The 17,324-nt window shown below is 48.1% G+C and overlaps 1 protein-coding gene across 4 annotated transcripts; it reads right to left on the bottom strand.

Moving 5' to 3' along the window:
* Positions 1–1,274: 1,274 nt before the first annotated feature.
* Positions 1,275–12,293, bottom strand: RGN (regucalcin). Of its 4 annotated transcripts, none has more exons than XM_068681636.1 (7): positions 12,163–12,293; positions 11,416–11,580; positions 10,601–10,783; positions 9,371–9,586; positions 7,904–8,035; positions 2,413–2,567; positions 1,275–1,606 (listed from the first exon to the last, which is right to left on the bottom strand). In XM_068681636.1, the coding sequence occupies exons 2-7, from the start codon at positions 11,576–11,578 to the stop codon at positions 1,556–1,558; spliced, it is 900 nt and encodes a 299-aa protein (XP_068537737.1). In that variant the 5' UTR covers positions 11,579–11,580; positions 12,163–12,293; the 3' UTR covers positions 1,275–1,555. The 4 variants fall into 4 exon arrangements, with proteins under 4 accessions (XP_068537737.1, XP_068537735.1, XP_068537751.1 ...); XM_068681634.1 differs by lacking the exon at positions 12,163–12,293 and adding an exon at positions 11,796–11,910; XM_068681650.1 differs by lacking the exons at positions 1,275–1,606; positions 2,413–2,567; positions 12,163–12,293 and adding exons at positions 4,336–5,123; positions 11,796–11,914.
* Between the last annotated feature and the right edge of the window lie 5,031 nt (positions 12,294–17,324).

The following is a 17,324-nucleotide window of genomic DNA, read 5'->3' as shown; positions in this document are numbered from 1 at the left end:
GCAGAAAGGGGAGGTGGCGTTTCTTCCTAAAATCCCTGCGTGTCCTCCCCGCGTCTCCTGGGTGCCTCTTGGCTGGTGATTTTCCACATCTTTGTTTTTCCGAATAAGCAAGAGACACAGACTGAAGCGCAGGAACCTCTGCGGCATGATGGTTAGGGTACAGGGAGCTTATTTGTGCCTGTGTCTGCTTATTTTCCGCTGCATCTCCGGCCACCCATTAGCCTTCAACCACAGCTGCCCTACAGCACAGCTCCCGAGCTGCCGCTATCGGAGATGGCTTCGGAGATCACAGCCCTCAATTAGCCACACGCTCCATCTCCCTCACCTCATACGCCCTCACTGCTGTGCTTTGAGTTTACCTTGCCACGTGTAAAGCAAGTGGGGGCATGGTGGACGCTCGAAGAAGCCCCAGCTTCCTTCATCACCTTGCTCCTCACCTTCTGCCCTGAAGTGAGCTGCTTAAACCTCCTGCTCTTCCAGCAGATGAGATTTACCCCCCACACACTTTAGTGAGGGAAAAGGGTGACTTGCACGCCCCTTGGCTGAAAGCAGCACTGAGGATTTGGTGTCATCCAGCAGCCAGGCAGCTGCCGAGTCACCCCCTGCACGCTCAGGGGGCTCGGAGACACGAGCAGATCCAGCAGAGAAGCTACCTCCAACAGATTTGGAGAGACACTGTGATGCTGAGAGATGCTGTGAGCAAATTACAGCAAAACTTCCCTTCCTGCACATTGCTGGAAGCAGTTGCCACTGGGGCACATGGGCTCCTCTTGCCTTGCTCTAGGAGCGTTTGGTCCAGTGGGAGGGAGGGAGGTGCAGACAAGGTTTTATTTAAAACACACATGGCCAACACCACCCGATGTTTTTTATCGCCACAGATCTCCCCAAAACAGAATGAGATCTTCCAAGGATGGGCAAAGATGTGGTTCGATTGTGAAGTTTTTATCTGAAACAAAATAAGCAACATAATGACATGCGGTGGGGAGAGACGATGGGCTTCAGCCCATCAGTTAATTTAAGCACAGCCACAGCTGAGGGCTGTAAAACCATAATGTAAAAAGGAAGCCGCAGATGCCCAGCAATCAGTACTGATGTTTCTGTTGCTGGAAACATCATGGGACAAATGGATATTTTATGAGAAACTCCAGAAAATATGTAAAGGAGTCACTACAAGTAGTTTAATCAATATATCAGTGTACTATAATTGCAAATGAGACAGAAGAACAAGGAGTAAGAAGAAAAGATACTGAAACAAAGGCCGTTAGAGAAGAAACTTACAATATTCAATAGTTTATTAGGGTGAGAGTCTTTTTACCACAACTGAAAAAATACCATCAGATACATAAAGTAATAGAGTTTAAAAAGTTTTAAAATTTAAAAAAAAAAAATCAGTTTTAAAATATTCCACATATTTCATTACTTTTTCATCATTTCCTAATGAGATATTGTAATCGTGTCATGGTTTCAAAGCAAAAGATGCTGAACACCCACATAAGACCTTCCGATTTGTCTTGCTTAAGCCAGTCTTCTGGACTCCATTCTGAAGAGTGTGCATTTAACCTGCAAATGCATACGGCGGGATTCCTTTCACCCCCAGCCCAGTTATCTGTCAAAAAAAAAAAAAAAGAGGAAGAAAGAAGATAAATGCAATGAGTCACCACTGCCAAACACTTGCTTTTCTTTCAAAACCAGACAAGCTCTGATTTAGAAAAGGACTGTGTCCAACTTGACATACTGCTGTATGTTGTATACTGCAGCTCGTCACAGCCTGGAATTTCAACCTGTGCTCCTTCTCTAAAGCTAAGTAATCACAGGCCACAGTCTGTTCCTCAGTCCATCGACCATTCCCCAAAAGCCTCTTCTCGGATACTACTAAGCTTTAATTCTGCAGTTCACAATGTATGGAAGACTAGGGCTTTGAAAAAACAATCCCAAAGTGACATTTTTTAAAGAGAGAATTTAGTTAAAACTAAGTAGAATGTAAATAAAAGCAGACGTTTTTATCTGCCATTGTTTAGGACACAAAACATGCCATGTTTCTTCCTGTAACAAGCAGAAAACTCCCTCTTGGGAGGGGGAGCAGTAGAAGGAGGTGATGGCACAGAAACTTTGCAGTATCAGCTGCAGCATGCCACATATTGCAGGACCTACAGGGCACTTCTTGGTCCATTTTACTTGCTAGTATGGATGTGACCAGTTAAACATTTCAAATCAAAAAGCATTTTCAAATCTCTGAATACATCTGTATCTCTCCATCTGCAACAGGAACCAAGAATATGAAGAATAGCTTAATGTGTATTATTGATGTCTTGATGACCACCCTCTTCCTGCTTCCCACCGCTCTGACTGGTTTGTTGTCTAAGCGCAGGAGGAGAAAGGCTTTGTGAAGTGAAAGGGGGAAGAACCGTTCACCTTGAAAATCCCACCAGCCTGCGGCTGCCGTGAAAGCCACTCTTTATCCATCCCGTCGCGGGCAGAAGTCACATACATTTCTGAATAATCCTTTCCTCCGAAGCAGCAGGAAGTTGTCTTGTCAACAGGAAGCTTCACAGTCTGGATCCTTTTTCCTAGAGAAAAACACTCACGCTGCTTCTTGTTTGTCTGCTTACAGCAAGGGATTTAAACAAATTATTGCAAATAACCAACATGGAGCCAGGTGCTCCACAAAAAGGAATCCCAGGGCCGAGGGAGGGCTCCTGCTGTGCCTCAGCATACTGATGAGCACGGCGACAAAGCAGGCAGACTTCTGCAAACCACCTTGTTGTTGACCGTGTATCACTTGACAAGTTTCAATCTCAGTTATCACAAATGAATCCCGCCCCAAAACCCAGCGTGTCCTCTAATTAAATGCTAACATCCACAGCACAGACATCTACATCTGAGCTCATCATCTAGGCTGCCCATACAGGCAATGGAAATGGGATTTAATTCCTCCTTAAAACAGGTCACATGAAACACGCCCCAGACCTGCTGACTTCTCTATTTTAACTACAAAGGAAGCCTGGAGCGAGCAGAGCTCGTGCAACTCTCACTACGCCTCTACCGCCTGAAGTTAGGGAAGATTAATTCCTAGAAGATTTTCTTGAAATTTCAATAGCCTTTCAAATTAAGCTTGCATAAAATAGGGATCATGGGACACGTCTGAAGTTTACAAAAAACTCGGGGCAACCATAAACAATATTATGCACTTATTATACAACAAATAACTACCATCCTAATGACAGTAGTAAACAGATTGCCCCTGGCATCAACCTGCAGATTGCTGAGGCACTTCAAAGCAAATTTTTCTAAAATTCCTCCCAAACCTGGGCAATACAATAATGGCTCGTACCCATTATGCCTGCTTTATTTACCTACAATTGACTTTCTCTTTCTGGAAGTACACTAAAGCACATGAATACAAAAATATTATATATTCATTTTTGTATTCATGTGATCGCATACAAAAAATATGTGAAATATGTGATCTCATACAAAATACGTGATTTCCCTGGCCCCTCACTTATGTGTGCAGAAGGCTTGGTCCCTTTACAGCAACTGACTGGTCAGTGGTGTCTTGAAACAACGGGACAGAAACTTTGATAATGGGAAGAAGAAGAAGAAAAAGAAAGAAAGAAGAAATGGAAAGAAGAAAATGGGAAGTTTGGTCCACTTAACACGTTGTGAGAAGTTTTTGGTCTGCTCCAGAGCTGGGCACTATTTCCCAGGATGTGTTTATCGAAGTATCTACCCTTGTCTTCCCTTTCATGTGCCCCAAACCTTTTGCCTCACCCAACACGCTGTGCCTTGGCCTTTTGCAATGAGCAGTGAAGGTACAAAAGCACAGCCCAAATGGCTTCACCTGTACCAGATCACCAAGCAGGGCACAAGCACAGGGCCACACTACCGAGCTGCTAGTGCAGTCCTGGCACAGTTTTGGCTCAGACCCCACAAGTTGCTGCTCACCATGAACAGTTCGGGCTCTGGTTTGGTGTGGGAAGACAGCTTGGGTGTGCAACATAAGCTGCAGGACTAAGGGAGGTCTCCTGATCCATTTCACTTGCTAGAAGGAATGTAACCAGTCTATCCAAAACTCGGGGCTGAGAAGGACGAATGGAATTGCCTTTGTCTTGCTGAATGCCCTGACACATGGGCTGGGTACTTTTAATCTGCCTTGCTTTTAACTCCAAAATAAATTAAAGAAAATAGCAAGCCAGCAGCGGTGAAAGAGCCTCTTGTACATAATAGCCAGGGAAGTCTGACTTTGGGATTCCTGGTGTTGTATAACAAGCTTATTTGGCACTGACCCACCCACAACAGCCAAAGTAAAAAACAAAAGTAAAGAAATAAAAAAAGTCACAATCACAATCAGTGTAATGCTGCTCAGAGTGTCAGAGATTATAGACAGATCTGGTTACCTCCTTTTTTCCCCTAAGAAGAGCAAAATATATAGAAATATGTAGAAAACTGGGAGAGAGCAAGTCCTGTCCGCTGCTTGGGAATGATGAGGACCAAAGCGAGCTCCAAGGCGATGCTCCTGCCAACTGGCACCCGCAGCACTTTGTGGTTATCCAGTCAGCTGGAAGTAGAGGGATTACATGGCTGCATGGGTTACACGGTGTCTTATACAACACTCCAGAGGCCACCCTAGCAATTGGCTCACAGCAAGTCTGGGCAAAAAGGAGCAAGAATGGCATTCAGAGAGAGAAAACGTGCTGTAGGAGAAGAGGCATGAGCCCCTGAGATAAGGGGAGAGACCCTGACTGCGCTTGCAGAGAGGTCTCAGCAGAGACAGCCTGGAAGGTGTTGTTTACAGAACTCTGAGATGGGCATCATCTTCCTGGAGATGCCAGAAAATCTGCACCTGAGAGATTTTTCATTGAGTCATCTTCAAACCCGTCTGGTTCACCTCCCTAAGCAGTCACAATTCCCTCGGAATTGTGCAAAGTGCAGATTTCACAGACTACTTCAAAAGAAAGAAGGCTCCTTCTGACGTGGACATGCAGCCTGTGAAACTTCTTGCTGCTGTTCACCGTGGGTGCTCAGGGCTTCACATGGTTGAAGGGAGACAGGACAAGTTCATGGATGAGAAATGCACTGGCAGTTAGAGGTGCACCAGACATCACATCCAGCTCAGGAAGACCCTGAGATGAAAACAGCAGGAAGCTGGGAGAGCATTAAGCTGTGTACCCCACTTCCCCTGTTCTTACACTCTCCCTATACATCTGCTTATGGACACTATTGTTATTGGCATTCCCCTAAAAAAACACCTTACCTCCTTCCAAAAAGGGTGCAGGAAAGGGAAGAAAAATGAAAAAAAAAAAAGTGAGAACCTACAAGGAAAAAGGTACAAACAGGGAACCGGAGAGGAAAATGGTAAAGTCCAGTGCTCTGTGAGGGCATCCACAGGGCTGCTGGAGCTTGCCCAGGTGTGCTCTGCCCTCTAGAAGGAGGGACCAGGAACAGGTCCCAGAGCTGCTGGGATCTCCCAGCTGCAGCTTCATCCTACCAGGCTTGTGGAGCAGGCTCTGCAGCACAGGAGGAAGTCCCGCAGGCTGGCAGGGCCTTGGATGGGTATAAATAAAACGGCGATGGGAAAAACACTGCCTGAGCCTCAGTTAAGAGGCTCTGCAGAATTTGGAAGAGAGGTGGCAGCCTGACACGTGTGCCTGACACGGGGTCTGCAGCGTGCTGTGGCAGGGGCACACACCAAGGGAAGCTGGCATCCCTGAGCCTGCAGCCTCACAAAACCCCGTGACTTCTGTTAGGGCAGGACCTGGGTTCAAGAGACCCCAAAAGCAGCTCGGTACAGCCTGTGCTGTCTGGAATCTGTCAAAACCAAGCTTCCATCTCGCAGACAGCATGGTGCAGTCTCTCTCTCTCTCTCTTTACAAATGTTTATACCCAGACTAAGTCATGCCTGGCAGACCACCAAAGTTGAAATGAGAGTAGCAACACGTGACGGGCTCAATAATGTCTTGGGTGTGCCCAAGACACATTACTGTGGGAACGATAAAATGCCACCGAGTCTATTAAATATACTTTTATGGTTTCAGTTGCAAAACTTACCATGTAAATAATTTTCAATCATAAAAAAATGTTGCTGGCATCAGTGGCATGTGCGACTTGTATTAACTTTAGTAAAATAGCCCAAAAAAACACCACGCTAAAAAAAAAAAGCAAGACTTGAAATGGCTTAAGTCATCTTTGAAATTTTGTGGCTTATCTATATTTTTCCAAGTCTCTTATCATCAATATGGTGAACACTGGACACGAGAGGATTCTAACTCTTTGACGGATGCAAAGGGATGTCATCATGGGTATCTGCTATTAAGCATCCATCCGGGTTGATAGCATGGCTGAGCTATTTGATAGGCAACCAGAAGTCTTTGGATCATTTGCCCTTATCTTTATGGCAGATGTCAAGTTCCCAGGCATAAGCTGGGAGTATCATACAGCCACAAGCATGCCGAAGGTAATTTTCTGTCACAGGTACTTACTGAGGAAAAGTGCCCCTCCTAAACCTGTTGTTTGAGAACAGAGAAGGCCTCGTGGGAGAGGTGACAGCAGGTGGCCTCTGAGTTGGAGGACTGTGACAGGAGGAGCAATGTCTTTCCATCTGTGGCCACCAGAACTGTAAGGGACCAGCTGTATCAGCTGAATGTTCCTAAGTCCACGTGGCCTGATGGGATTCACCCCAAAGTGCTGAATGAGTTAGCAGATGTTACAGCTGGGCCAGCCTCAACAATTTACCAAGGGTCTCGAGAGGCTGCAGAAGTCCCTGCTGACTGGAAGCTAGCCAGCGTTATACTGATCTGCAAGAAGGGTATGAGAGAAGACCTGGACAACTACAAACCTGTCAAAGCTCAGTCCCTGGAAAAGTCACGAAGAAGATGATCCTGGGTGCTATCAATGGGTATTTAAGGAGCAAAGCTATTATCAGGCTTAGTCAACATGGGTTCATGAAGAGAAAACCCTGCCTGAGTAACCTGATCTCCTTCAACAATAAGGTCACCTGCTTGGTGGATGAAGGGAAGGCGATGGATGTAATCTCTCTGCATTTTAGTAAGGCCTTTGATACCATCCCTCACAGCATCCTGGACAAGTTATCAACTGTGAGACAAACCAGTACATGCTGTGTGGTGTTGGTGCGGCCTCACCTTCAATACTGTGCAGTTCTGAGCTCCACAACATAAAAAGGGTGTTAAGGTATTTGGAAGTGCCCAGAGCAGGGCAGCAAAGCCGGTAGAAGGGCTGGAAGGCAAGTCCTATGAGGAGAGGCTGAGGACAGCTGGGCTGCCCAGCCTGGAGAAAGGAGGCCGAGAGGCGACCCCAGTGCTCTCTGCAGCGTCCTGAGGAGGGGAGCGCAGAGGGAGGTGCCGGGCTCTGCTCCCTGGGCACCGGTGACAGGACACGCGGGAACGGCACAGAGCTGTGCTGGGGGGTCAGGCTGGGATTAGCGAAATCTCTTTAGCATGAGGGTGGTCAAACCCTGGAACAGGCTTCCTAGAGAGGTGGTTGCTGCCCCTGCCTGCCGGTGTTCAGGAGGCATTTGACAATGCCCTCAGTAATGTGCTTTAACTTCTGGTTAGCCCTGAAGTGGTCAGGCAGTTGGACTTGATCATCTTTGTAGGTCCCTTCCAACTCAACTATTTATTCTATTCTAACACATATAATGGCAATCCCTCTCAGCAACTTTATCTTTTCCAACATAACCGAGGCTTGGAACAATGGAGGCTTATTTACGAAGCGAACTTTTAGGAGCAGAAACATAAAACTGCTAAATAAAAAGAGAAAAAAAATTAAAAAGAAAAGTCGTACCATTTCTGTATGGAGGCAAGAAAAAAAAAAAACTTACTCCTTGCATTTTTTTTTCTTTGTTTGAATTCTGCAGAATTCAAGTCCACCCTTTGCAAGGGCTTACCTGTCTCGGGGTCAAGACGAATCACTCTTCCACCATCGTAGCAAGCTACCCAGAGTTTGCCTTCTGTATCAATGCACATCCCATCAGGAATGCTCTCCTCTTTCTCCAGTTTGTATACACTCCTGCGGTTGTCTGCAATTTAGAAGAAAAAAATACAACAAAATTACACAGTGTAGTTCCTTTGGTTGATGCTCTTTTCTACTGCACCACTCATGTTCCCTACTCACAATATCAAATAAGTAACTGAATAAATTAATATTATATATATATATATATATATATATATTCAGGACATGAACTATGTATTCTAAAGGTAGATTGAACTTTTCCAAGTATGAGTTGCTTCCAGTCAGAGAAATTGAACTTTCAAACAGAAAAGACTTTCATAACAGATTGCTGGAACGTGCCAATAATCACTGGTCCAACACAAAGCTGACCTTCAGATATATAAACTGAGAGTTTATATAAACAGAGAGTTAGGAAAAGCATCAACTTCAAAGGCACACTGTCAACTTAAAAACAAATAGTTCTATCTGAACTTTTATCCACTGTTATTAAAGAAAATTAAAACCAACTTTCCAACATTGTTTATTTTATGCTCTGACAACTTCAATGTTTCTCATATGTTGCAATACTTTTAATGAGTTTCCCTTGAGCTCCTAGGGATTATCAGATTGCCCACGGAAAAAGAAGGGGGGGACCACACTACTTCCTAAAGAAAAATTCAACTGTAAACCAAAAACATAGCAGAGGCACCAGGACAAGATGCTATACCTAAAATAGCTCTGAATTCACACTGTTAAAGCTAACTAAATTTGAAATTTACAGGGCTCTTTAAAGCAGAATTCTGCAGCCCATGTATTCAAAAGCAATTTCTTAGTCCAAGTCACTGGAATTTTCTTTTGCCCCAGCTTGTAGAAGCCCTTAAGGGCGTGTTTTGTTTTGTTTTAAATAAATGAAGGAAGAAGAGCTTTGAGTTACTGCTCTCCAGTTGTTGCTTAGCTCTGTCTGCAGGATCTTTATTTAAGAGCTGAGGTTTTAAAAAACAAAATAGGGTGAAAAAAAAATCTAAAGAAGAATAGCAGAGGTATTGCAAAAGTCAGACTCATGCAGCCACAGAAATCTAACCATCTACAAAATCTAACAAGAAACACTTTGCCCTTTTTACACAGGAAGATCAGATACGCATCATGTTTAATAACAGCACTCCAGACTACTACTCAAACTCCATCATGCGATTTAAATATTTTATCATGTTAGCAACAGCTTCTGACTAGTTTGAGATGGCAGCCTATGTGGGCACAAACGAGTTTTGATATGGCTTCTGCTCCTTTGTTCTACAGAGGATTCTGAAGAAGTGCTCTCAGATCTCAGATCAGAATTCATCTTCTTGGTAATAACCACCATGAAAACCAACCCCACAATCTTCAAGCACAAGTGCGTATTTTAAAATAGGACGATTCATACCAATTTTTCCAGTTTGGATATCATAATCAAAGGCATCCACCGAGTAGGACAAGCTGTCAATGTAAAAGAAGGTTTTGTGATCCAGCGACCAGTCCAGCCCATTAGAAATGTCCACCCGATCAAAGTGCTTCACTACAGAGAGGTCAGGGCAAAGTGTATACAGAGAGCCTTGGTTCCTTTCCAGCACAGCGGGTCGAATCTCCTCAGCCATCGTACCTGTGTGGAGACAACGGGGAGGAAAGCATGTTCAGAGTGAGCGGGCTCTCCCCAGGGTTTGCAGAAGGAAGGGGGGCTTCAGAAATTCAGGGAAGAAACAAAAGAGAAAGGCAGATTTCAGAAGTGCTGCACTTAGCAGATTTCAACACAGAGCCTTTGTTTTGTCTGTTGAACTGCGACAGAAGTGGCATGCAGTGTGACTTCTGCAAAATGCTTTACTCGGTCACTCAGAAATTAAGAAAGGTGAGGGCAGCATTTATCTTCCAACACACCTGAACAGCCCTGAGCAACCTGCTCAGAGCAGGGTCAGGTACAGCAGGTTGCTCAGGGCTGTGTCCAGTCTTCAATACCTCCACAGATGGACACTCCACTGCCTCTGGGGGCAACCAGTGCCACTTTTTTACTGATCGTCTATTAAGATAGTCTTAATAGACGACCAGTAAAAAATAGATGATCTCTATTAATAGTCTCTATTAAGAGCTTTCTAATATGTCCACACAAATTCCTTAATTTCTGTCTATGTCCATTGCTGCTTGTCTTGTCACTGGGCACCTCCAAGCAGAACCTGGCTCTGTCTTCCCACCATGTACTCGTACCCATGGATAAGATACCCTCAGCCTTCTCTTCTCCAGCATTTCTGCTGGCTCTTTCCCAGCACTCAAAACCAGTACACCAACAGGGAGGAGACAAAGTCAGTGCCTTAAACTAGGGGGGCTCTAAATCGCAGGCCTTTTTTTTACCAAAATAGTTCTGATAAGATGTTGGCCAGGTGATATAAATGCATTTCTAAATGGATTAAACTCTGCTTGAAGACAAAAAAAAAAACAACAAAACAACTCGCCTATAAGCTACAAATATATACATGAACTATGCAGTTCGTATTTATATGTATATATCAACTCTGAATGCACACGTACTGCATCTACAACCGATCGCTGCCTGTGGTCTGTAAAACCCAAGGGGAGGAGCGGATCAGCAGGGAGCAGCAGGAGACAGGCAGCAGACCCAGCGTACCTGCGAAATACCTCCCGGCGGGATCCACCTTCCCGTCGTTGAATCGGTTGTTTGGTTTATCCTTGTCCACGTGCGCGATGGTGGTTACCTGCTGCTCCTTCCAGTTCAAAGCAGCGAACCTGGTGCCCAGGGTGACAACATAACCCCCCGATTTCCGAAGAGCCACGGAGCTCACAGGAGCATCTAGAAACAGGGTGCGATGGACGAGAGGCATGTGCTATGAAGACATTTCTTTCCTGCCCAGCTGCCGCTCACTTTAGACACGCGAGCAGCTCACTCTGGACCACAGGCATGGGAAACAACCTACGAGCTGCACTGCGACAGGTCACGATGCCGTGCAGCTCAGACATGCCTCTAGCAGCCCCAAAGGCACACCGAGGAGCGGCAGAGCTTTCCAAGGGTTAAAGCAAAGCAGAAAATTAGGAAACGCTCCACGGTTAGTTTACACTGTTATGCAGTAAAACCTCAATTGCAGGTTATTATAAAGGAATTAGTTTAAAAAAAAAAAAGAGAGAGAGAAATGTGTGTGAAGATAGTATTTCGGCCGCAATCAGGTATAACGTAAGGAATAACTTTAAATAGAGCAATAAAATCTGGGGTAGTATTTACCAGATGAGATTTAGGAACGTGCACGGGGCTGATCACCAACATTTTAATTAAAAAATAAACAGATAAGTAACATTTTTCGTATTTATAGCTACACAGAGGTACAATTAGGCAACAGCTTTACTGAGTGTGAGGAAAACCTGGAATGGTGGGACGCTGACAGCCGAGTACCGGGGGTTTTTAGGAGCTGCCCTGAGGCAGCGCCTTACCCAGGGGCACGGCCTGCAGCTGCCCGCTGCCGGGGCTCCAGCGGCAGGCCCGCCGGCCCGGGATGTCGACGCAGAGCAGGGCGCCCTCCTTCTCGTCCCACACCGGCGACTCGCCGATGCCGAAGCCGCTGCTCACGACACACTCCACCCTGACCGACGACATGCCTGCGGGGCGCCACGACATGGCACGACATGACAAAAGAAAAGCCCCGGACCCGCGCCCCCCCCCCCCCCCCCCCCCCGCCCCATTCACCGAGCACTCCCCGGCCGCTCCTCCTCCCACCCACCGCGGGTCGTTAGAAATATAATAATAAAAAAATAAAGTAAATAAATAAATAAATAAATAAATAAATAAACTGAAGCGCACGCCGCGGCCCTACCTGCTGCCAGCAGGGCGCCCGCCGGCCCCGGCAGCCGCTTTTATGGGGCTGGGAGGCGGGGGCTGGGGCCCGGGGCCCTCCCCGCGGCCCCACACCGGGCCCTGAGGCTGCCCCCGGCCCCATGGGGGCTGTGGGATCCCGGCCAGGGCTCCGTGGCCATGGGGAGCCTGTGGGTGTTGCGCTAGGGTGCCCGGCTGTGCTAGTGCCAGCACCCCGTGACATGGTGGATCACCTTGGGGCTTGGGTCCAGTCGCCCCCGGGGGGATCCATGATGTAAAAGTGGCTTCTCAGCTCCTCACAGACCCTACTTTTCCTGCTGTTGAAGCACCCGTAATGGGTTACCTCTGTCCGTGCAACAGGCACTCACCCCTTGGATTTCAGTCGGCTCCTTTTCTTTTTGGGAAGCTGACGGGCGACACAACCTCACCACCACGCCGTGTTTCATGCAGGCTTCCCTCAGAGTAACACCGACACACTGCCTATCAGCGTGCTGTCATCGTGCCTAAGCACTTTGGCTTTTTATTTTACGGGCTTGTGTAGCATTACTGCAGCCCATGCTAAGCCTCGGTTTTTCTGTCCCCGCTGTGGTGTCACGTAACACACCGCGGGGTTTCAGCCCAGACCTGAGGCAAGCGCGTTAGCACTGCCTGCCCACACAGAAAGCACCCGTCCAGAAAGTCCTGCAGCAGCTGGTGGGGTTTTGGTTGTTTGTATACAATTTACAAGGAAAAAAAGAGATTTTTTTAAATGAATAAACAGAATTAATCAATAATTTGTATGTACAGTGAAATGCATTGCCACTTTTTAAAAAGCTCGGCCACATTGGCTGCTCTCCTGCTGTCCTCGCATGCCACGAGGCCATTTGGGATGCGCAGGGCTCACGCAACATCTTCCTGACATCACCGGGGAGAGATGCTCACACCCGCAACCCACCCGGCGGGGCTCTGCTCCTTGCTGACTTCGGCATTTGCCAGCATGGTTTGGAGGCATCAAAACAAGCTGTGTGTTGGCACCCGCCTTGGGAGAAAATTAACAGCTCCTACGAGCTCCAGGTTACAACACAAACTCTCTCTTCTGCCGAAGTGACAAGAATTTTTGAACTTAGGTCTCTGGTTACACGGCACGGTACTCCTCTCTTGTGCCTGTGCTGTAATAGCTAACCTGGCTTGCTGGAAGGTAAAAGGGGGAGGAGTTCACGGGTTCCTTCATTGATGAATGCCTTCTGAGTCCTTCTGGCAGCACAGGTTTACCAGGGGAAGGAAGAGGGCAGGGAAGGTGGCTGCCGAAGGCTTCCCAGCCGGCAGCTGCTCCCTGCCCTGTCACAACCACCACATTTACCACACGGCGAGCGATAAGGAGCCCACGGCTTCCCTGCGGCCTCCCAAGGGGAGAGCTGTGGCTCAGCGGGCCCACCTTTTATCCATGTGGCAGGGCTCCTCGCATACTTATTCCTCCAGTTTTACAGGAAGCAGGGGAAGGGGAACCATGGGGCTCACAGACCCCCTCCCGTGCATTTGTATTATCACAGCCACTAATAGCCTGAGGAATAGATCTGTGACATGAGAGGTCCTGCTGCCCAAAGCCGCATGTAATCCTGCCCTGCTGTCACATCCACAAAGGTAACCACAGCGTGCACGGGGAATTTGCCTCTACAGGGTAACACCACAGCCTGGGAAAACAAACAACAACAACAAAAAAAGCAAGCAAGAAGTAGAAATTTAAGATCAGTCACTATGAACTGTTGGCTGAAAAGCAAAAGCTAGTGCTGTGACATGCTTGTTTTCAGCCAGGTATAGTTCTTGGAAGAAACTCGTGTGTCTGGATCAAGGTTTTATTTGTTGGTAAGCAGCAGGTAGGTCCGAGAGTGATCAGACTGCTGAGAGGTCACAAGCATTTACTGGTCTGGGTGACCACAATCACATCCTTAAATGCTCGTAGGGTTTGCAAAGCAGGTAAATGCTTTGGCAAACATTCAAGCTTCTCCTTAGGAGAAGAGCTGTTAACAGCAGACTTGTCCACTGATGAATTTATCTATGTCTAACACAGACTGCTAGCATACTGTTAGGGAAGTTAATGCAGAATGGATTCTGAGTCTTAAACAGAGAATCTTTTCTAAAAAAGACTGCACCAAGTTACCATGAAGTAATATCAGCACATTTAGCCTTAAAAGTCCAGTTTCTCTCTCAGATCTGGCAAAGGTGCCCTTTAGTTATCAAAATGCATTATGCAGGCTTCTTTGAGGAGCATTTTGTGTATGCTGGACACAGCCTCTTGACAAACCACCTCACACCAGATATACGGTGCTATAACCAGATGTTACGTGGCCCTTCCCGCTGCAGTTTCTCAAACATCCCTCACACCATCACAAGTGTCCCTCCAGCTCCTGTACCACTCCAGCACCTGCCTGTGCTAGCTCCTGCCATCCTAATCCATCTGACAAAGCCCGAGTGTCCAGCCATGCCCTTCCAGGCCCCTGCTCCTCGCAGTGGGAGAGAGGGTGCTTCAGAAAGGGCAAGCCTTCTGCGGTGGAGCCCGGCCAAGAGATGTTGCGTTAATGCCTTACTTCCCTGCTCTTTGTACCCCATGTGACCTGCATTTGCATTTTGCTTGCCTCAGGAAAAAAAGAAAAAAAGAAAAAAAAAGGAGCATTGCTATGTTCTGTGGCAGCTGCAAGAGGACAGGTACAATGGAGGCTGTGCAAGGGAGCCAAGACTGGAGGGAGAGGCCGCAGCTTTCATTCAGGGACCTCTGTTGGCAACAGTGCCCTCAGTGTTCGCAGCTTTCAGGCACACAAGCCCCTCTTCAGGCCCAGGTCAGAAGCGAACCTCAAATTAACTGCAGGTTTGGGACAACTGCTCCAAGCTTAACTCAGGGCGTTCAGTCAGAGCCAAGAGAAGTCTGGTTGCTGTGTTAGCCTCCACATCACCTGGCGTGCCCGGCTTTTGGCTTTTTCCTCCTTAAGCCAGGGGAGACTGCTGGGGCCCGGGAGGGTAAGGCGATGCCCAGACACCTTTTTAGAGGAGATAACAGAACAAAGGCTGAGGAATCAGGTCTGGAGGAGGGGAGCCACCTGTCTGGCTCCCTCCAAGCAGATGCAAAGGAGGCCTAGCATACCAGTGCTGCTGGAGCAGCACCACCCCCAGATAAGGGAGGCGAAACCTCAGAGGAATGCCACCAGACACAGCCCTTTCAGCTGCCAGGGGGTGTTTTTAAGAACAGGCTCATTTACTGATCCCCCCCAGCTATCCCATCCCCTCTCAAGGACCTGCATTTCTAAAGGAAGAGCCAAAACAGGTGAAACTTTGCCCAAAGGGCACCCAACACCTGCTCTTTTTGCAGGTGCCACCCCCAGCGGGCTTCTGGTGGCTGCTGGGACCACAGAAGAGGAGCGGCCTCTCAGTGTCCATCACAGGCTTCTGGCTGACCAGGTTTCCTGAAGACATCTTCTAACAGAAACTGGTAAAAACGTCTTGAGGATGGCTGGGTGAAAAGAAACCGTGAGGGTGTCATCAGCGAGCCCAGCAGATCTCAAGCAACGCCTCAGATGGGGCAGATGGGGAAAACAAGGGCCCAGCCCAGAGCAGAACAAAAGGCAGAGCGGGCAGGGCGAGGTGGCTCCGGGACAGGGCCCCAGCCACCAGAAGCCCGCCGGAGAAAAAGGGATTAGCTGGAAGCTTTACTCAGCAGGCAGGGAAACTGATGGGCGAGTATCTGGGGCCGCTTCTCCTCACACAGCCGGGCGGGCTTAGCGGGGCTCTGTGCCCAGGGATTAACAAAGGTGCACCACACGCAGCTGCTGCTTTAGGACAGCTCCCCGGCTGCTAGGAAAGTTTTGGAGGAAAAAAAGCAACCAAAGGTTCGGTTTCACAAAGCTGTGCTTGCTGTCGGGGCAATCCACCACAGATGAGTCCAGGGGCTGAGACGTGCTGGCCTGGCAGGGAGTGGAGCCCAAGGCATTTATCCCAGGATGGTCATGACAAGAAATAACACTGCAAAACTGTACCCCTGTGGGGGAAAAAGTCTGTTCAGCCGTGGTGCTGGCACAAGGGAGGACTTGGGAACAGCAGCACAGCACCTCGTGAAAGCAGAGCCCCGTGCCTTCGCTCACCCTACAGCAGCACCCAGGCACTCCATTGTTTTCCACCTCTGCCCATCCCTGCAATCCTTCCCTGGCACACCAAGCTCCCAGGTTGTGCAAGCAGCTTCCATTTGCTCATTAGTTCACATCAAAAGCATGTTTTCTCAATAGATGTGTCAATTCCCAGCAGTGGCAAACCATAACAAGCTCAGGGATCAGCCAGGCTCACACCGATCGCGATGACTGGTTTGTCACGTTCCCTGCAGCTCGCGGAGGCAGGCTTTGAACGCTCGGTGTTGAAGGCTACAGATACCACACGCCTAGCCCAGGTATCGCCCGTGGTATCAGTGAGGTATCGCATCAAGTGTGAACATCTGAGGCTGCTTTTTCATAGCCAAACATCTGGCATTTCTGCCCCTATGGTTTGGGACTCACGGTGCAAAGAGAGCATCGTGCAAACGGTGCATACAGTGGCAGAGCCAGAGCACAAGTTGTAACCTAGAAGCGTTTCTTTTTGGACAGACTCAAACTCATAGTGCTGGGAATCACCATACAGACCCTATGAACTTATAAGAATTTGGCCTGAGTTACCACCAAGTAACCAGACTAACGTGGCTGTCTGCAACTTATTTGTAAAGATGCTGCAAACCAGCAGCAGCTGTTTGCAAGGGAAACAAGCAGGGGTACAGACTGACTTCCTCGGCTCCTTTTCCCACATCCCAGACACAAGCAGACCGCTCTCAAAGGAGATGGGAGGCCACCAGTCACAGTCACTGAAAATAATTTTAGGGAAGGAGAAATCCCGGTCCTGAAAGACAGCTGGCAATCCATCACTTACAGCTTCTTCCTCATGCTGTTTTTTTTCTCCCCTCTCTTCCATATGCTCCTTTTGTGCCCTTTCCCTCTAGTTTTCTTTCCAGCCGAGGACTTGCTGCCCTGTTTCACTCAGCCCCACGCGTGCATCACAACCCCCAGCCCTCCTGAGGGCAGGGAGGATGTTATCAGCAGGATTGTGCAGCTCCACCTGCTCCTCGCTGCTCTCCATCCTCGCTTTTGCTGCCTTCTGTTCCTTCCTGCTCCCTGGCTGTAGGGCAGGCAGCAGCACCGGCCTGTGGGAGCAGGGGGAACTGCAGCAACAGGTCGTGCAGAAACAACACCACCCATCAGCCTGGGAACGCTGCTTTGCCTTGGAAAGGAGGGTTCAGGACATGTCAGTGTTGGCCGTGCACATGTTGGTGTGTGAGAAGCAGGATGAGGCGGAAGGCCAGGCTGCAGCTCCCCCTCACAGCTTGGTTTGTACAACCAGGGGCAGGCTGTGGTGCTACAACACAGGCAAATGTATCAGAAAGGGAGAGCAGCGCAGCAAATGGGCTGTTACATCTGCTGGGCTAGGCAGAAACAAAAGCCAGGCTGGGACTATTTGCTAAACGCAGCAAATCGGTGCTCACTGA

The sequence above is a fragment of the Anas acuta genome, chromosome 1, assembly GCF_963932015.1.
Source record: "Anas acuta chromosome 1, bAnaAcu1.1, whole genome shotgun sequence".
Lineage (NCBI taxonomy): Eukaryota > Metazoa > Chordata > Aves > Anseriformes > Anatidae > Anas > Anas acuta.
The sequence above is the reverse complement of the archived record's forward strand: the minus strand, read 5'-3'. Positions and strand labels throughout refer to the sequence as shown.